This window comes from Notamacropus eugenii, chromosome 6 (genome assembly GCF_028372415.1).
Source record: "Notamacropus eugenii isolate mMacEug1 chromosome 6, mMacEug1.pri_v2, whole genome shotgun sequence".
Classification (NCBI taxonomy): Eukaryota; Metazoa; Chordata; class Mammalia; order Diprotodontia; family Macropodidae; genus Notamacropus; species Notamacropus eugenii.
The window spans coordinates 356,945,384-356,966,096 of record NC_092877.1 but is presented as its reverse complement, the minus strand read 5'-3'; the positions used below and the strand labels follow the sequence as shown (position 1 = coordinate 356,966,096).

The 20,713-nt window shown below is 38.1% G+C and overlaps 1 protein-coding gene across 1 annotated transcript in view; it reads right to left on the bottom strand.

Annotated features, from left to right (window-relative positions):
• The window catches only part of WDR49 (WD repeat domain 49), a 198,229-nt gene that overhangs the window by 31,926 nt on the left and 145,590 nt on the right, over positions 1–20,713 (bottom strand). Inside the window, exon 15 of the mRNA XM_072618556.1 lies at positions 12,165–12,340. Coding sequence (XP_072474657.1) covers positions 12,165–12,340 — 176 coding nt within the window. The remainder of the gene's footprint in view (positions 1–12,164; positions 12,341–20,713) is intronic.

Genomic DNA, 20,713 nt, shown 5'->3' with positions numbered 1-20,713 from the left:
GACATTATCTTTCATGAAATTATCAAGGAAAACTGCCCTGAGATTCTAGAACCAGAGGGCAAAATAAATATTCAAGGAATCCACAGAACACCGCCTGAAAGAGATCCAAAAAGAGAAACTCCTAGGAACATTGTAGCCAAATTCCAGAGTTCCCAGGTCAAGGAGAAAATATTGCAAGCAGCTAGAAAGAAACAATTCAAGTATTGTGGAAATACAATCAGGATAACACAAGATCTAGCAGCCTCTACATTAAGGGATCGAAGGGCATGGAATAGGATATTCCAGAAGTCAAAGGAACTAGGACTAAAACCAAGAATCACCTACCCAGAAAAACTGAGTATAATACTTCAGGGGAAAAAATGGTCTTTCAATGAAATAGAGGATTTTCAAGCATTCTTGATGAAAAGACTAGAGCTGAAAAGAAAATTTGACTTTCTAACACAAGAATGAAGAGAACCATGAAAAGGTGAACAGCAAAGAGAAGTCATAAGGGACTTACTAAAGTTGAACTGTTTACATTCCTACATGGAAAGACAATATTTGTAACTCTTGAAACGTTTCAGTATCTGGGTACTGGGTGGGATTACACACACACACATGCACACACGCACACATACATAGAGACAGAGTGCACAGAGTGAATTGAAGAGGATGGGATCATATCTTAAAAAAAAAAATGAAATCAAGCAGTGAGAGAGAAATATATTGGGAGGAGAAAGGGAGAAATTGAATGGGGCAAATTATCTCTCATAAAAGAGGCAAGCAAAAGACTCATTAGTGGAGGGATAAAGAGGGGAGGTGAGAGAAAAACATGAAGTCTACTCTCATCACATTCCACTACAGGAAAGAATAAAATGCACACTCATTTTGGTAGGAAAACCTATCTCACACTACAGGAAAGTGGGGGATAAGGGGACAAGCAGGGTGGGGGGGATGATAGAAGGGAGGGCATGGGGAGGAGAGTGCAATTCGAGGTCGACACTCATGGGGAGGGATAGGATCAAAAGAGAATAGAAGTAATGGGGGACAGGATAGGATGGAGGGAAATATAGTTAGTCCTATACAACACAACTATTATGGAAGTCATTTGCAAAACTACACAGATTTGGCCTATATTGAATGGCTTGCCTTCCAAAGGGAAGGGGTGGAGAGGGAGGGAGGTAAAGAAATTGGAACTCAAAGTGTTAGGATCAACTGTAATGTTCTTACCACTAGGAAATAAGAAATACAAGTAAAGGGGTATAGAAAGCTATCTGGCCCTACAGGACAAAAGAGAAGACGCAGACAAGGGCAGAGAGGGATGATAGAAGAGAGAGTACATTGGTCACAGGGGCAATTAGAATGCTTGGTGTTTGGGGGGGGGAGGGGAGAAAAGGGGAGAAAATTTGTAACCCAAAATTTTGTGAAAATGAATATTAAAAGTTAAATAAATAAATTTAATTATTAAAAAAAAAAGAAAAAGAAAAAGAAAGAAATATATCAATGCTCCAGCTGCTACCATCTTTGGGGCTTAGAGAGTTCACATGAGGCTACATGAAGCTCATGCTTTTCTATGCCACAAGCTTCTGTAGCAAGTTGTCCTTAATATACTCCTGGAAAACAGAAGGGAGAAGTGTCCATTCCTCCCATACCCACTATACCCCCATGGCACTGTACAAAGTGTCATTGAATATGACCATACTCTCCATGGGGGAGGAAGAGGGGAAAGTTCCCCTCAAATGACTCCAAAAGTTCATGATCTGTCAGCTGATTAAATGGATTTCCTTATCAAGTGATTCTTCACCCCATCCCTGGACAATACACTCCAGCTTTCCTTTCTGTTTTCTTAGTTGTTTCCTCCTTTTTTTGGACCAAAACTTTGATTTTATCTGTATAGGGAATTCTTGATGAGGAACTTCTACTTCAGATCTGCATATGTTGTTCAACTTAAAGTCTCAGTTGTTTATGTATATTTAAAGATTCAGTGACTTACCCAGAGTCACAGTCAGTCCCTGAACTCAGATCTTCTTGTCCTTAAGGCCAGCTTTTTATCCACTGACCTGTGCTGCCTATTTATAGCTAAACATTACCTGGTCCTACTCCATGGACATAAACTGTGTCAATAATCTCGGCTGGTCATGTTCCATTTATTTCTTAGAAGGACTGAATGTCAGTTAATTCTAACCTTTGGTAAAGCCATAATGTAGTTTACCTACTTTTATTCTTTTTGCATCCTCTCACAACCTTACCTAGTTGTTCTTTTCTTTTTTCTTTCTTTTCTTCCTTTTTTTTTTTTTTAGGAAGCAGATGGTAAATGTCTGAGTCCATGTTTGAACTCGGGTCCTCCTGACTCCAGGCTCTATCTGCTGCACCATCTTGCTACCCCATGAGCTTCTTTTTGATATCCTTTTGTCCCCTCATTCTATTTCAGTCATTTTCTTCTCTCTTACCCTACCTGCACTGTGCTCAGTAAGGGATCCACAGTCATTATACGTTACTATAAATTCCAGTCAAAGTATTTCCTCTACTAGGGATATTTACATCATATACGCAATCATTAGTTGTATTCCAAAATTCTGTGCCCCTAATTAAGTAATTCGGGTATCAGCAAGAAGATAAAGGAAATCTCTTTTTGGTGGCAGGGTGCTTCCTAGAACCACCAGAATTGTACCAGATGGGCACTTGAGTATTCATCACGGTATAATGAAAAGATTCTGAATTAGGATTTGGAGACCAGGGATCTGAGTTGAGTTCCTAGTATTGCTACTAATTGTGTGCCCTTAGTAAAGTTACTGAACCCCATTTACAGTTTTCTCATCTCTAAAATGAGATGATTGAAATAGAATAGATAATCTCTGAGATCCCTTCCCCACCTGAATTTTCATGATCTCCTTCATACGTATCACCAGACCCATGCCAAGGCATGAACTGATACAAATTCCACCTAACTCCATGACCAGAAAAGCAACTAAAAGAGCATACACAAAACCTAATTGGTTGGCAGCATCACTGTTGGACACAAAGAGTGACATTCTTTTATTTCCATGAAAGCTAGTTATTTGGAGAAACAGAAAGTAAGGGGCAGGCTGAGTTTCATGTAGTAATGGTGGTAGAAATAATAATAGTAATAAAATAACACATTTGTATGGTACTTTAAATTTGGTAACGTGTTTTACATGTTTAGGGAGATTTCCATCTGTTACTGTGCTAATGAGAATTGAAATACCAGGGACAATAACAGATGCCATCCTGTGTGTGTGTTCCATTTGATTCTCACAACAATCAATCCTAGTGGGTAACAAAGGCATTATAATTTTTATCATTATTATCTCCCATCCACACTCAGAGAGCTTAAGTGACTTACCAATAGTCACAGAGTTAATAAAGGTAAGTAATCATGACTCTAAAGTCAGCCTTCCATTCACTAGACCATGGTGTGTTTCATTATTGGGTATTACTACTTATATGTCTTCTAATACCTGAAGGATTCTTAATTTTGTGAAGCAGATACTCCTCTACAAAATAGCTCCATGCCTTAGATGGTTTTCATGAATTGATGAGAGTGGATAAAGAATACTTTGCCCTTGTCTTGTGCCCAAGCCTCTGATGAGAAGGGGATTCTCCAAACCTAGCTAGGTAGGTTTTCCAACATCTGGGGGAGAGGTTCATGCTGGCCAAATTTTATGTCTCCTAGCTGTGGGTCTAACTTTCTGAACTTCAGGACCATGCAAGCACCCTGACATATCCAAGATGATTTGCTAGCATAGGTTCTTAGATCTGCTTTTCTAAAAGGAAAGTGACATTTGAGGGATCAGCAACCTTCTTTAATCACGTATATCAACAGAAAAATACAAGCAGAGAAATAAAGATCAACAGACAGGGCTTCTAACTATCTGACCATAAGTAATACACACATTGCAGATCAACAGACAGATCCAACTGTCTGATTATTACATACTTACACTGTTGCTAGAGAGAGAAACCCAACACCTGGCTTTTCAAATCTGGGGGACTCCTTAATGGCTACCCAGAGTCTCATTGAGCATACAAACCTTCTTCCAAAGGGTAAGCCCCCAAAACAAAACCTTACCTCATCGCATATATGATGTGTGTGTGTGTATGTATGTGTGTGTGTGTGTGTGTGTGTGTGTGTGTGTGTACACTTTTCAGAGCAGGGCATCACAACTCTTGAGTCTCTCATTAATTAACAAAAGGTATGGGCCTTCCTACAAAATAAGCCTCCTCTAACCAAGCTTTTCTTAATGGGCTTCACCTGAGGCCTATTAATGGGCAGGGGAGGTCTTTTAACTCCTATTAACATTACACTAATATTACAGCCTGGTACCTTAAAGCTTTTCCATCACCCCACCGTGCAGTTCCTTTTCGTATGTTGTCTTCTCCCATTAGACTATATGTTCCTTGTGTTTCTTTTTGCTTGCACTTGTATCCCCAGTCCTTACAGAGTTCCTGGCACATAGCAAATGTTTACTGAATACTTGCTATCTTCCTTTGTTTCGTCCAACAGCAGACACACCATATATTGCCAATCTATAAGAAGCTTTTATTGTACATGCCTATATACCAGATACAAAACTAAAAATGAAATTGTCTCTGCCCTCAGGAATTTTGTATTCTAACATAAGACAATGGACATCTACTCTGTGTGTGTGTGTGTGTGTACACAAAACACATGTGAGTCAGAGGCAAGGTATTCTCATGGGTGGCATGATGGAACACTAGTAGCCAAGGGGAAATTCAAAGGTGCCAAGGTGAGGAAGGATTACATTCAAGGCATGAGGGATAGCTAATGTTACCCAATGGGATATGCAGTGAATAGCAAGAAGGCAAGTTTGGAGGAACTAAGGAAGGGGTAAAGTGTAATGGGTGATGAACCTAGAATGGTAAGATAATGCAAGGTTGTGGAGGGCTTTATATACTAACCAAGGAGTTTCAATTTGATCCAAAAGTAATTGGGAGCCTCTATAGTCTACTGAGTAGAGAAGTGTCTTGGGCAGAAGAATACCAAACTGGTAGTGTCATGGAGGATGGATTGTAATGGGAAAAACTTGAGGCACAGACACCAAATAGACTGTTACAGTAGTCCAGGTGAGAGACCAAAAGGGCTTCAACTCAGAGCCTTAACAGCTTGGTGAAGAGTTGATGCTCTACTGGGATGGGCTTTGGAACCCCAAGTCCCCTCCATGCCATAGTGAGGCCTCAGGGCAAAATATTTATTATGGAGATGTCTAATCAAATAGAGAAAACCAAAGAAAACCTGTTTTAAAAAAACAAAATTGAAAGAGACCTCCAAGGCCTTCTAAATGATAAAGAATCTCCTCTATTTTCTATTCAGCAAATGGACACCTAGTCCACAGTGACCCTGCGCAAGTTACTTAACCCTCAGTTACCACAGTCTCCTATGCTGGGAAAGCTCCAATTTTCAGAAAACTTTTCCTTAACCTTCTTTAAATCCACCTTTCTGCAATTCTACCCAATCTTTCTAATTCTGCCCCCAGGACCAAACATGCCAGTTGGGTCTCTGAGAGCAAGCCACTTCAACACTATTAGCCATAGTTTCTTCACCTGTAAATGGTAATGATATTATTTGTACAGTAACAACCGTACCAAGGATGTTGGGTAGAAAGCACTTTGCAAAGCCTACAAAGTATTATAGAGATGCTTGAAAACAATGTTTGGAAAGCATTATCAACATTGCACTAATCGTGCAAACCTGGCCATGCAACCCAAAAAACCTTTCCTTATGTCAGGATACTGCCAGTCATTCATGGGCTAGCAGTTCCATGAAGAAGAAAGTTGTTTCCTGGCTCCTCTCCATTCTATCTATTGTGCCCTCGTCAGGAGAGAAGAATATAGGAGTATGAGAGCAGTGATGGACCACTTGATATATGAAGGCAAGGCTACAGTCTCTCAATATTACAAAACACGCAGAATGGTGACTGTGCTAGAGCATATAGCAGGAGCTTACAAAAGCTTTGTTGATTTGATGTAGAATCCAAAGACAGTTCCACATGGTCTCATAAGATTTGCTTTTAAGGGAGGGATAGGCAGTATCGGAGCATCTTTAACGGGGTTCTTAAATTGCCATTCAGTCCATGACCACAGTATAACCTAATACCCCACTGAAATGAAACAGTGACATTAGTAGAAACTACCAGACCACATTGAGGGAACCCTTGATCTGATGGCTTCACTGAATTTGCAGCAGGTCCCGAAGTTCAACTACCATAGAGAATAGTGGATATACCCTCCAGGCACCATCCAAAAACTCTGCTGTGGGGTTCTTCTCTTCTGTACAGTAGAGTCAGCTAAGATTTGCACTCAGATGTGGGTTTGAAACCTGACTCTATCACTTAGTAATACCATGTGACTCTGAGTAAGTCACTGATCTTCCAGAGCCTTAGCTTCTTTTTCTTAAAAAATGAAGGCGTTGGATAAAATGACCTCCAAGTCTATGATCTGTGATCTAATAACTCACTTGATATTCCACCACTGTCACCAAGGTCAGGTGATTTGTCTTCCCACACATACCCCAACCCTACCCCAAAGTTGCTAGGGTGCCATTTTTCAGACTTAGTTTTCAATGACTCATGCAGACATCACACCCTGTCATTTGTCACACATTTTGGAGACTGTTATTGCTACAGATAGCTTACAAAAGTCACCTGTCATTTTCCCCAATGTTTCATTTCATCTTTGCCTATGGTTTTAAAGGTGATTTCAATCTTTTGTGTATTTCTCTTTCTGTGTATCTATCGACCTTCAATTTTATTTGCTGACCATATCTCAACTGTGATGTGTTGGTAGGATAATAAGCTGGCCAGAGACAAACTATTCAGTCATATTCCCCCCTGATGCTACCATAAATTTGGAGTGCTTGTAATGATCCCAATAGTTTTTAAAGTCTTTGCCTCAGTGTTCCTTCTCTTTCACCTAGATGGTCTAGAAGTAATTGAAATTCTTCTATCACTCATCAATGCTAAAACTTTTAGCCCAGTTTCCAATAGCCAGCCCTCATGTAACTTTGTACACAGGCAATCTCCCTATAAATGCCCATAATTTATTCCAGTATTCCTATCTGGCCTCCACCTCTTAGAATCTCTTCAAGATTTAACTGATGTGTCATCTTTTAACAGCATTTTCCCTGATACTCTTGTTAACGCTGTCAACATCCTCAAAATATCTAGCATCTACTATCTGTTTACTTGTTTGCATTACATAATAGATGTAATCTATATAAGCAAAGTGGTTGTTTACCATTTCTGTTTTGAAATCTCCTGTGTCTAGCAAAGTGTTTATGCATGCTTTTTTTAATTGATTGGAATTGAATGTGTAGGTAAACAAGAGAAATGAGAGCTATGTTCTCATTTCTGAATAGCTTTGATGTACAAGAAGGCACAGACTTGTTCTCTGCTGCTTGTAAAAGCAGACCTGGACTCATGTAAAAGTTACAGGTTAGCACACTTTGCTTCAACATGGTCAATAATGATGGAATTTTCCAACAATGGATTTACTAACATTTGAGAGAGTACGTTTCTCTCACTGGAGGTATTAAATCAGAAGAGGGATGACTTATTCAGGATGCTGATTTTCTTTTATTGGGTTAAAGTTTGGATTAAATGATCTTTTAGGTTTCCATTCACCTCTAAGTTCCCATGATCACTAAGTATGCAAACACTTACTAGATATGTGACCCTGGGCAAGTCATTTAGCCCTCACTTCCCTCAATTTTATCATCTGTAAAATGAGCTAGACAAGGAAACAGTAAACCACTCTAGCATCTTTACCAAGAAATCTCCAAATGAGGGCACAACTGAATGATAACAATTTTACTGGAAATTGTCCAGGTTTCAAATGCTTTTCTGTTAGTTTAGAATTACTATATTTTGTATGTCTTACTTCCTTATCTAGCATGTTGTTCTCATCTGCATTTTGTTTTTCCAGAGATAGAGCATTCTGCTTGCTTTATGTAGGTGCTGGAGATGAGAGAGTTATATTATGTTTTTAACTCAATGACTAATTACTTTGAGGCCTTTAGGCAAAATTTTAAAGAAAAACTCTAATCTTCATATGCTTCCCAGGACTTAAAGTTAATATCCTTCCCACCTACATTCTCGGTAAAATATTGTAAAATACTTTGAGCACCATGGAAACCAGGCACTATTTGTATAAGCAGAGAGGACAATATTCAACCAAGCTATTAATCCCATGAAAGATTATGAGGATTCAATATGAGAACATAGCTTAATAAAAAAAAAAAAAACTTACATTTCTTTTTTCGTCTCTCCTTGAATACTTTGTCTTTCTTTCATTATTGAACATTCTTTTCATTCGATTGAATTTGATTAGCACTTTTTAGTGCAGCTAGGTGGCTCAGTGAGTACCAGGCTTGGAGTCAGGAAGACCTGAGTTTAAATCTGACCTCAGACTCTTTCTAGGTGTGTGACCCTGGGTAAGTCACATAACACTTGCCTCAGTTTGCTCATCCATAAAATGAACTGAAAGGGAAATGGCAAATCACTCCAGTATCTCTGCCAAGAAAACCCCAAATGGGATCTCAGAGCATTGGACATAACTAAAATGACTAAACAACAACTGTTATTTAAGTACCTACTGGGTGTTAGCCCCTCTTAAGTACTGGGGATATCAAGTTACCTGAAATGACAGTAGTCCTTGCTCTTAAGAAGATAACAGTTCATTCTGTTGTTTCTCTTGATTTTTTCTTTTTCTCTTTTTGTGTTATGGCTTAATACCTTGCCATACATATTTCATCTCATTCTTTCTAAAAAGATTTCTCACATTTCTTTTTCTTTTATATTTCTGAGTGGTATAAGAGCTGACAAGCCCTCCCCCTGCATTAACAGTCTTGATTCAATAAAATTGGAACATTTTTCAGAATTGTATTTTCTTAGAAGTGATGTCTAGTAACCCCCTTAGTACTGGATTCTGGCAACAAAAGATGTTATGGAGTTGATACTTTCATTGAACTCTAGTTTTATAAATGAGCTTCCTGGTCACATTTAAGAAAATGATGACAGCTGTACTAGAGGATCCAGTGATGTGTCTCAGGCATTGTGAGCTCTTTTGCTTCAATATTTTTCAAGAATTTATAAAAGAAAAATATCATCTCTTTGCATACTGCAAATTCTTACCTCTTGTCCTTTGGGAAAATAAACATTACTTAAAAATGGACATCTATATTTGGTAACAATAAATGTATTAAAGATTGTATTATCTTAAAATATCAATTGATATGAATTAAAGAAAGCTATTGTATAGCTATTGTATAGCTTCATTGTATAAAGGGATTACATAGCAAATGTTATATTAAAAGGCTTCATCAAATGCCATGCTGATAAAGATTAGGTTCTAACTGGGAAAAAATTATCAGCATATTTTTTTAGGAGGGGTAAGTAGATAGAGGTAGAATTCTCATTATTTCCAGGCTAGAATTGGTGCTATAAATGGGTATATGTAACATATGTAACTTAATAAATACCTATTATATTCCACACCTGGTACCAGTTGTTGGGAATACAAAATCAAAATTAAACCACATCTGCCCTTAAAGAGGTTATATTCTAAAAGGTGAAAAGACATGTGTATATGTCTATTCATATTCATGCTACATGCAAAGCAATTTGAGAAGGAAGTGTTCAAATAATAGTACATTTAAAGAATGGTCAAGTGTGAGCCTAGGCAAATCTTTTCACCTCTTGGTGCATCAAACAGCTGTCTAAGATTGTAAGTTTCAGATCAGACAGCAGTGTACATTGGAAGAAGGAGTTTGCCCAAACCTATACCAAAGGGGGGGAAATTGTCAAAGGTATGGTGCCATTGGTGGGGACCATTTACTATTTGTGCCTCCGCTTACTTTCCTCTCATTCTCTGGATTCAAACTTCTGACCTCATTCATGCAGCCCTCTTCAAAGTTTCCAATGCTCTCTTGATTGCCAAGTCTAATGATCTTTCCTCAGCCCTTGTCCTTGACCTCTCTGCAGGCTGTGACGCTGTCCATCTCTCTTTTCTCCTTGATCCTCTCTTCTCAATAGGTTTCTGTGTCACTGCTCTCTGGCTTTGCCTTCAATCTCTCTGACCAATCCTTAGACTGCTTGATCGGAGCCTCATCCAATTTGCCCTTGATAACCAGGGTCATGTCCCAAAAGTTCTATCCTAGATCCTCTTCTTTTCTTCCTCTATATAATTTTTGCTTCATGATCTATTTCATCAGCTCCTATACATTCAATTATTATTTCTGTGCAAATGATGTTCAGATCATCTACTTCTTAGTCCCTTAGACTCATAATCTACTCACTCTCCCTCCCCTCACATAGTCAATCCTTTGTTCTATCCCGTTGATCCGTCCTTTGCAACCTCTCTCTCTCTTTCACTCACACACATACACACACTTCTCTCTCCTCTGATACTTTTATCACCCTGTACCATGTCTTTATTCCCTCCTGTCTGAACTATTAGAATAGCATTTTGGTTGATCTCACTGGCTCTATGTCTCCCTATTTCCCCCCATCCATCCTCCACTTAGTTATCTGATAACTGATCTTCCTTAAGTGCATGTCTGACCATATCACACACCCCTATTTAATAAATTCCAGTGGCTTCTTATTACTTCTGGGATCAAATATAAACCCTCTCATTTGGCTTTTAAAACTTTCTAACCTGACTGCTGGCTCTATTTCCAGTCTCCAAACCCCTTATTTCCCCCTATATACTCTGTTATCTAGTGATGTTGAGTTTTTTGGTTCCTCCCACAAGACTCTTCATACCTCGACTTAATTGTATTTTCACTAGCTGTCCTGGAATTTCCACTTCCAACTTCACTGCCTAACATCCCTGACATTATCTCAGGTCAGGCATATCTTGTTTTATTGAGTTTTGCTTTATTGAGTTTCACCGATGTTGAAGTTTTTTTTAAACAAATTGAAGGTTTGTGGCAACACTGCATTGACAAGTCTATCAGTGCCACTTCCCCCACAGCATGTGCTCCCATGTCACATGCTGGCAATTCTAACAATATTTCAAACTTTCCATTATTATCGCTTTTATGGCCATCTGTTATTAATGCTCTTTGATCTTACTGTTGTAATTGTTTGGGGCTCCATGAACCATGACCATATAAGACAGTGAACTTAGTTGACAAATGTTGCATGTCTTCTGACTGCTTCACCAATTCAGCCATTCCCACATCTCCCTCTCTTTCCTCAGGCCTCCCTATTCCCTGAGACACAATAATATTGAGATTAGACCATCATAGTGACCCTACAGTGTTCTCTGAGTGTTCAAGCGAAAGCAAGAGTCAATCTGTCTTGTCTTATTTTAAGGAATTTCCATAGCTACCCTAACCTTTAGCAACCACCACCGTGATCAGACAGCAGTCATCAACATAGAGGGAAAACACTCTCCATCAGTAAAAAGATTATGCCTTGCTAAAGGCACCAGTGATCGTTAGCGTTTTTAGCAATAAAGTATTTTTTAACTAAGGTATGTACATTTTTAGACATAATGCTATTGCACACTTAATTGTCTATAATATAGTATAAACATAAGTTTTACATGCACTGGAAAACCAAAAGAATTCATGTGACATTTTATTGTGATATTCACTTTATTACAGGGGTCTAGAACCAAACCCATAATATCTGCAAAGCGTGACTGTGCCTGTCTCCATCTTCCTGGCTTTCTTCAAATCTCAGCTAGAATCTTTCTTTTGGCAAGAGGACTTTTCTGCTCCCCCTTCCCTTCCCTTAATACTGAAAATTCAACTTTTCAGTGAGAAAAGGACTCTCACTATAAATGTTCTGTTAAGGGAACTTCCTAATTTGAAGTCAGCAGCAGTGGACAAAAAAGGGAGAAGGGAATATGCCCTGTGTGTTTGTGGACAAGGCCCAGTGTTGTTTAGGAATTGACTAAACCAATGTGAACTCAGAGTACATGTCAATTCATTTCCTTAGTGAGTCCCACTAGAGAAACAAAGCTGCAGCTAACACCTACATAGAATTCTGTCCATCTTACCCTCACCCTTTCTCCCAAAGGACTACATCCAGAGGACAAGGATGGATACGCACTAACACTTCCTTTCTTGACTTACAATATACATCAATAGACCTGTTGTAGAAAATACTTGATCAAATCCAAAAAAAATGACTTACATGTTGCTTGAATCACCTTTATCCTTCATATCAAACCCAGTTTGTTCTGTGGAGACTACAAAAGGTCCTTCCTCAGTCAGTAAAGCCTTTGCCCTTGGGACATCTTCAACTGTTGGGAGTTCTCCTATGTCTCTTTGAGGAAGGGGGACATTACTTTTAATTCGCCAGTGTTCCACCTGAAAGGATGAAGAAATTAGCTAAAACTGAAAATCCAGCTGCTATTCCTGATTTTAAAAAAAATCTTCCAAGCAAGATGTGCCCTTCTACACATAAAAAAGCTTTAAAAGGGGGCGGGGAGGAACATTGATTTTCTGACAACTGCTTTCTCTCCATTTTACCTACAAAGTGGTAAATCTATCCTGAAAACCCATTCCAGATATTGATGGGTTTTTTTAATTTATGGATGTTTTTCACAGGCTGTGATCATATTTCTTTTAAAAAACCAATTGCTGTGTTGATGCCTTTTGTCTTTATATCAAACATATTTCTTGAGAAAAGAAATGCTCCCCCTTCCCTCAACATTGAACCCATCTTCTTGATATTGAAAAATAATTGAGTAAAAATATCCAGTAGTTACAACGACTGATACTGTAGTCATCATTCTGCCCTAGCTATTCCTGACCTCCCTACTAGAGAGGAGGGAGGAATTTTTTATTATATGTTTTATTATATATTCTTCACTGACTTTTTAATTTCTCAGTTTCCTTTTGGTGATCTTTTGGTTTACATAATTATATTTATTGCGTAATATTCTTCAGTCTCTGCCTATTTCATTCTGTGCTAGCTCTGTAGATCCTCCATGTTTCTCTGAATGCCTCAAATTCACCATTTCTGACAGCCCAATAATATTCTACTACTTTAAGATATGGCTAAGGACTGATCTTGTGGTTTCTTTGACACAGGAAACTCCCTCTAATAATGCTGATTAGAAGCTTCTCTGCAACTAATTGTCTTAGAAGAGTGCCTAGGGAGCTGACAGGTTCAGTGATTTTCCCAGAATCCTACCCTGCCAAGATATATCTGAGGCAGGATTTGAACCTATGCCTTCCTGTCTCTGAAACCAACTCTCTAGTCAATGACGTTCATTGTCTCCCAACTTTGATACACCATTGCTTTGATTTTTCAGACATTCTTCAATTGGTGGACATATATTTTGTTGCTCATATCTCTCAATAGGAGTACTGATTTAGAAAAAAAAAATTCATAACTGAAAAAGTTAACTGATTAAGAATCTTAGTATTGGGTTCACATTGTAGGCTCTAATCATGTACGCATGGCAACCTATAATGAGGCCCAATATGAAAGGCCACCTTCACTTTGTGAGGTGTGCCCTTCAGGGTTTCCCAAGGTTATTTGCTTTTTTACTATTGTAGGATTTCTAGTGATTCCAGCTATTATTCAAGTGGTGCTCATTACATCTCACTTGAAGAAAGAAAAATTCCATTACCTTTTGGCAGTTGTCTTAATTATATTTAAGCTAGTGGATAAACCATTCTTATTTCTCTGACTTTAAACACTAATGAGATTATTATCCAGTGCCAGACAATCTGAGCTGTCATTTTCATAAACTACTTTTCATTCACATGTAGGAAAGCTCATGGCTATTTGGTTATGCAGACATAATAACAACATAATTTGTGACAAATGAATGAGATAGACTTTTACCTCTACCTACTGGGTTTTAACTACTCTCCCCCATCATCTGGCATACGCACGTATGTGCACTCATGGAAACAATGCTTGATTTCGTAAGAGACCACAAAGAATTTCAGGATTGAGAAAAACAGTCTTCAAAAAATCCTAAAAATCACAAATCCCTAAAAGTGAAATGAACTGGCTTTCAGTCTTCCAGATACTTCATCACAGTTTCTAGAAAATCAAACCCTCTGAAATAATTCTGAAAGTGTGTAGTTTGGCAGTCAGAAATGAAAAAAGTTTTGCAAGGGCTTTCTTATACTAAGCCAAAGAGGGTTGGGACAGAAACCTTTCTCCTAGTAAATAGGAGAAAGAAGAGGTAAAAAGACAAACAATGCTTGTGGGTTCAACTTACCTGACTGTCCTAAGTTCTAAAAGAACTTTGCCCATGAAGGAGAAATTTTTCATTTGGTGTGCAGAGTCCCTCATAGCCAAGATGTTGAGAACAAATAAACTGTACTTTTGGAGAGAAAAGCTCCTAGTGTTTTTCCTCTAATTCCATGTTGAGTGCATAAAAGACCTGACTCCCTAAAGGATCTGAAACTTAAGCCTTTGGACCTCACTATAAACTAAAAGAGAGATATGGAGCTCACTCTTCCTCTGTTGGTGATAGATGGCACTTATCTGAATACTCTAGAGAAATTCTATAGGCCCATGCCCAAGCAATGCCATATTTGACAGTAACTCGATGCAACTCCAGGACCAGTGGAACACTCTTTAATGGTGACCATATAAAATCAGCAGAGGCCAAACCTCACAATGATTACATGCCATGTCTAAATGCTGGGGAGAAACTACATACCTTGCAAACAGGAATTACTGTTTTCTATTTAAAAAAATACTACAAACCACACAAGACCAGCAGGGAACAGGCCAGGAGGGATCCACACACAAACCATCAATGGCCCTGTAACAGCAGGGGTGTTAATTATACCTCCATGGGTGTCTTTGGTCTTACATGTTCACAATGCATATTCTTACAAGAACATGTTGTGAACACACATGTGCCTTGTATAGTATCCCTCCATACATGTTCCTTGATCATATTTTTCCTATTGTGTTCTATTCCACACATGTTCCCTATGTGAGCCTGTCCTTCTCACTGATGATGTATTTGAGTGAATATATCCAATATTTATGAAGGGAATATTATATTGCTACCTTTTTTAACGTTATTTCATTAAATGTCTTTGATTTAGTAATGCCAGAAATGTGAGACCCTGAGATGCAGTGTCCACTGAAACTGTTTCATTATAGTTATATATTTTTATCCACTTTTAATAAAGTATCTTCCTCTATTTCAGAATACCAAATAGTTCCCCAGTGAAATATCACTCTGTATTATTCACAAAGAGATTTGAGTTTTTGTATTTACATCACAGTTCATTTTCTTTATAAAACTATGCAAATTTCATCTGAAAATTGTTTCTTCATATGCAGCTGTTATCAATTTTTATTTTTAAAGTTCTTTTTCTACAACTATTAGGTATCAAAATCTTCACCTTGAAGAGAGGTATCTTATATATTTTAAAAATTAATATAAATCTTTTCTCTTACTCAAAATAGATTTCTTGTGTATCCTCTTTATCACTAAATTGTTCCATATGAAAAGGAATTACCTTTGAAGTAGCAGAATGTTATTCTCTCTAAAGTAAAGAGTATTGCACTTATATTAACATCCTTAATGCCTAGTACTCTAGAGTTTAAAATCTAGAAAGTACTTCATAAATACTTGCTACTTATTTGATCTAAGAGAGTCCTTTGGAAGACTAGTACAAAGAAACACATTAGTCAAGATTCATGGACTATGTTTTTATAGTGAATGTGGATCCCTGGTGTATCTTGAACCTGGGTAGCTTTTGTTGGAAGATCCCCATGTGAGCTACACAGAAACTGTCTTGAACCAAAGAATAGTAATCTATTTCAATGCTTGGCCGGCATACAATTTATGATTTGGACTTGACTGGAGGAAACACTGATGGTAAATTTCTCTCCTGTGGATTTTGATCATTACTACCAGGACAGAATTGGTGCTACCCAATAGGTAATGATGGATATGAAAAAATAGTTCTCAGAAGAAGAATTGCAAAGCTATTAAAAATATATGAAAGAATGCTTCAAATAATTAATAGAAATGCACATCAAAACAACCATAAGGTTTCATCTCACACTGAGCAAATTGTCAAAAATGACAAAAGATAGAATAGTTAATATTGATGGAGCTTTGGAAAGAGGCACACTGATGCATTGTTGTGGATTTGCACATTTCTGGAAAGGAATTCGGAATGATGCAAAAATAAAGTGGCTAAAAATGCTTATGCCCTTTGATTTGGAGATTCCACTGCTAGGAATAAGGTCCATGACAAAAAGAAAAGACCCTCATGCACCAATCTATTTATAACGGTATTTTCGGGGTACAAAGAATTGGAAATAAAGTAGATGTCCGTTGATTTGGGGATGAATAGAGAATTATGAGGTGAGTGTAATGAAATATTGCTGTTTTGTAAGAAGTGAAAACATGACAAATACAGAACAGCACAGAAAGACTTCCATGAACCCCACTTGGTACAGAACTTGGCACAAAGTAGGAGCTTTAATTAATGCTTATTGACCGTCTTACAGATTGATTGCAAGTGATGTGAAATTCAGTAAGCAGAGGCAAAGAAACAATTCACAGGTGGACTAAAATTATGTAAATGGAAGGAATAGCCACAAAAGAATTGAAAAGGAATGCTGCTAAATAACCAAGAACAAACATGCCCCAGAGAAGGGCTATGAGGAGATGCCTTTCAATCTACCCACATTCGGATTCCTTTGCAGAGATAGCAGGTTCACAGTTATGGATACTTGCATATATTGTCCAATTTTTAATGCATTGGTTTTATTGATTGTTTTTCTTTCTTCAAAAAAAATTATTTGTCTAAGATATAGCTCTCTGGTAAGGATAAAGGAGGAAATCAAATTGCTGGAGGGGGAATAAAATATTGCAGTAAAAATTATTATTAAAAAAAGAATACCCATAAATTGAGGAATTACTAGACAAACTGGGTTAAGTTAATATAGAATATTATAACACCATAAGAAATTATTAATATAAGGGATTCAGCAAAACATGAGAAGATCTACATGCAAAAATACAGAGTGAAGAAAACTAAGCCAATAGAATAATATACATAATGGAAGCGAATGAAATATGTAATACATGTAATCACATTATAAATCATTGTAATATCATATACAGCAATATCAGTGAAAAAAAAAGATTCAGGTTAATTGTAATAACCAATCATCCTCCCAGGAGAATGAGTATCAAATATACTTGTGTCTCTTTTCTCCGGCTGCAGAATGTTGAATACATTCTCTGACGTGGTTCATATATTGGTCCATTTTGCTGAACTAATTTTCTTACTTATAAGGGATTGGATATTTGAGAGGAGGTGAATCAAGAAAATTATTATGGAATAGAAAAAGGAAACCTATAAAATCTAAAAACAAAGTAGTAGAACTGATGACTATGAGTTATCATTCATTCATTCAGCAGTTATGTGCCTAATATTTAATTTCATTAAATTCCATAATAACTTATTAAGCACTTGAGAAACTACAAGGTACTACCCAAAATGTCTATTGGTAGTAAGACTTCCCAAGGTTAAAAAATTGAGTATTTAATAGGGAGGAGGAGGAGAGGTACACAAGCAACTGAGAGAAAAGTTAGAATGTGATCCCAGCAAAGATGGAAATCTGATGAACAAAAAAGCCTGGTGACATGAGGAAAGTCTTTGTGAAAGAGGTGGTACCTAAGCTGAGACTAAAGGAAAAGAAATATTTCAACAAATGGCAAGGAGAAAGGAGAGGCCTTCAGAGCACATAGAACATCCAGGGTGGATGCAGGCCAGGATCAGGAACAACTATTGATCTAATCTAGAATTGTATGAAATCATCAGCAGGAAGGCTGGTGGAAGTTAAATTGCTCAGTGCCTTAGATGCAAGCCTAAACACTCTATATTCTATCATGGAGTCAATAGGGAGAACTGAAAATTACTGAATAGCATGGTGGAATGGTCACAGGGGTCTTAAGGGGATTATTTTAGCATTTATTTGAAAGATGAAGTATTTGAAGTATCAAGGGGGAGAGAGTGAAGAGAGCAAAGTAAATTAAACAGTTTTGTAGAAGGGATGAGGTTCTGAACTAGGATATGAGTGGAGAGGAAGGATTGAATGGATATGGGAAGTTTGGTTGAATTGACAGGATTTGGCAACTGATTGGATTTGGGACTAAGAAAAAAGGAAAAGCAGAAAAAGATTCCAAGGTTGTGAGTTTATGTGGCTGTGATGGTGGTGGGGTCATCAACCAAAGGAAAAGGAAATTAAGAGGGTAGAAAATCAGTTCCATTTGGGAATACATTGGGTTTACCCTTTATCCTCACAAAGCGCACATTAGAGGAGAGGGCAAAAAAGTAAACAAAAACATAATACAAAATAAAAGCTCATAAGAGTAGCTCTAAGGGCCCTGGCGAAACCATTGAAGACTTCATGGAGGAGGTAGCATTTATTTAAGATTTTAATGAGATGTGAGCAGGGGAGGGCAATGTGAGTAGCGCGAATCACAACATAAAGGTGAAGTATTTGGTTGAAAGGTGAGAAAGTTCACATTTGAGAGCATGGCAACTGATCCAGTTTGGATGGAACAGAGAGTGTGTGAAGTAGAGTGAGAAACCTGACAAATAGAATCAGAGAATCATAGATTTAGATTTAGAAGGAATCTTAGAGGCCTTCCCATCCAGCCCTCCCTCATTTTGAAAATGAAAAAAACAAGGATAAACAGAGGTGAAGTGATTTGCTTAGGGTCACAGTTAACAAGTACCTGAGGCTGGATTTGAAGTTAGGTCTGCCACTGAGAGGCAAGGAAACCCAAGCGCTTTGGACAAAGTAGTGGCTCTCAAACCATCACCCCTGCTATCCACCAGTCAGGCCCTGCTATATCCCTGTCCAGAGAAACAGCCTTTGCAGAGCTAAGACTGGTCACCTACCACCTTCTCAATGACCATAGTGGTTGACAATATATAAAAGAAAGTTCTCACCAAAAAAGTCCTTGGTGTTGTCAAGCGATTCAACACCAGAAATGCCTCTAGCTCTATCAGTGGAGAGAACATTAAAGAAGATACTTCACCACCTGCACCCAACAGACCCTGAAGACTTTCTAGCTGACTTGAAGCTAAATCTCTCATGTGTGCTGTATCTTCCATTAGGATATGAGCTACTCGCAAGCAACACCTATTTTGCTCTAATGTTTGAAGCTCCAGTTCTGAGCAGCATATTGTACATAATACTTAATAAATGGGGCTTAATTTATTTATTCATTGCTGAGTCCAAGTACTGTAGCCACTATATTATGCTGCCCAAGGATGAAGGCAAATTGGGAAAAAATAAATGAGAGAATGAAGGAGTTAACGAATGAATGAATGAAGCCTCACACACCAGGTCGAAAAGTTAAATGGGTAATGAATGGGGAGTGACATGATTTTTGAGCATCTTATAATCATGAAGCTGAGAAGGAAATGGCTATTACAGATTTTTCTTAGCCCTTAGAATTAGAGGATTCTGTACCTCGAGGGTCCTTAAGACCATCTGACTCCAGGGGTTCTTAATCTGTGTTGTGGTGGACTGCTTTGGCAGTCTGGGGAAGCCTCTGGACCTCTTTGCAGAATGTTTTTCAATATAGGATCCTGTGCTCCAACATGACAGTGACATGTATGATGGCTATAGGGAGATTGGTTTCAAAGACTATAATAATATAGTTGATGATGACCTACACCAGCCTGCTGGTATTGGAAACAGAGAACAGTCAGTCAGCAAGCATTTATGAGGCCCTGAGACACTGAGGCAATAGAATTCACAAGGCAGGATGCCTGACTAAAATGAACCCTTATGCCTTTGATCATGAGTCCAACATTCTAGTCAAGGGAGGAAGCCTGTAAAAAAAGCACCTGTCTGCAGCAAACACAGCCAGAGAATCAATGCCTCGGACACAGAGATAAAAACAGGCAGGAATCAAAAAGGCAATAGAACCATTTTTTTAAAGGCTCCTCACACCAAGTATTTGGCAAAATGGCAGAGAAAGTAGTGCTTACTTTCTGGACTGGAGTAAACTGATAACTGAGGAAGAAGAAAGCTTATTTCTACCTCTCATTATTAATTTATCATTGTCTGCTAAATTTGCATAACACTGGCAGGGTAATTTCACTCAGATTTCATTGTTATGTGATCACAAAGCCATGACAATTAAATTCTAACCATCTCATCAAGAACTTTTTATCCAAAATCTTAGCACTATGTTGAGAGTGCACTGCATCAGCAGTCAGAGAACCTGGGTTCAAAGCCCAGCTCTGTTCTTACCGCATTTGTCATCTTGGGTGTAGTATTCCATTTCTGTGGGCTTTAGTATCCCCATCTGTAAAATGAAGGGGCTGGTTCTTAATCTAGCATGTTAACTTTTTGACAGTTATTACAACATAATTGATTTCCCTTATAATTGTACATATTTTACCTTATGTATTTAAAAATAGTCTGAAAAGAGGTCCAAAGGCTTCCCCAAACTGCAAAGCAGTCCACCACAACAAAGGCTAAGAACTCCTGGAGTCAGATGGTCTTAAGGACCCTTGAGGCACAGAATCCTCTGATTCTATAGGTCTAAGCAAAATCTTGGATGGCCATTTCCTTCTCATGATTATAACCCACTTGTAATCCTTGCCTTCAAGGATTGCTAAGTGCTTGCTTCACAACACACCAATGAACAGCAACATTTCCATGCACAGAGAACGATGCAGCATGGAGTGAGGGACAGAGAATTTGCT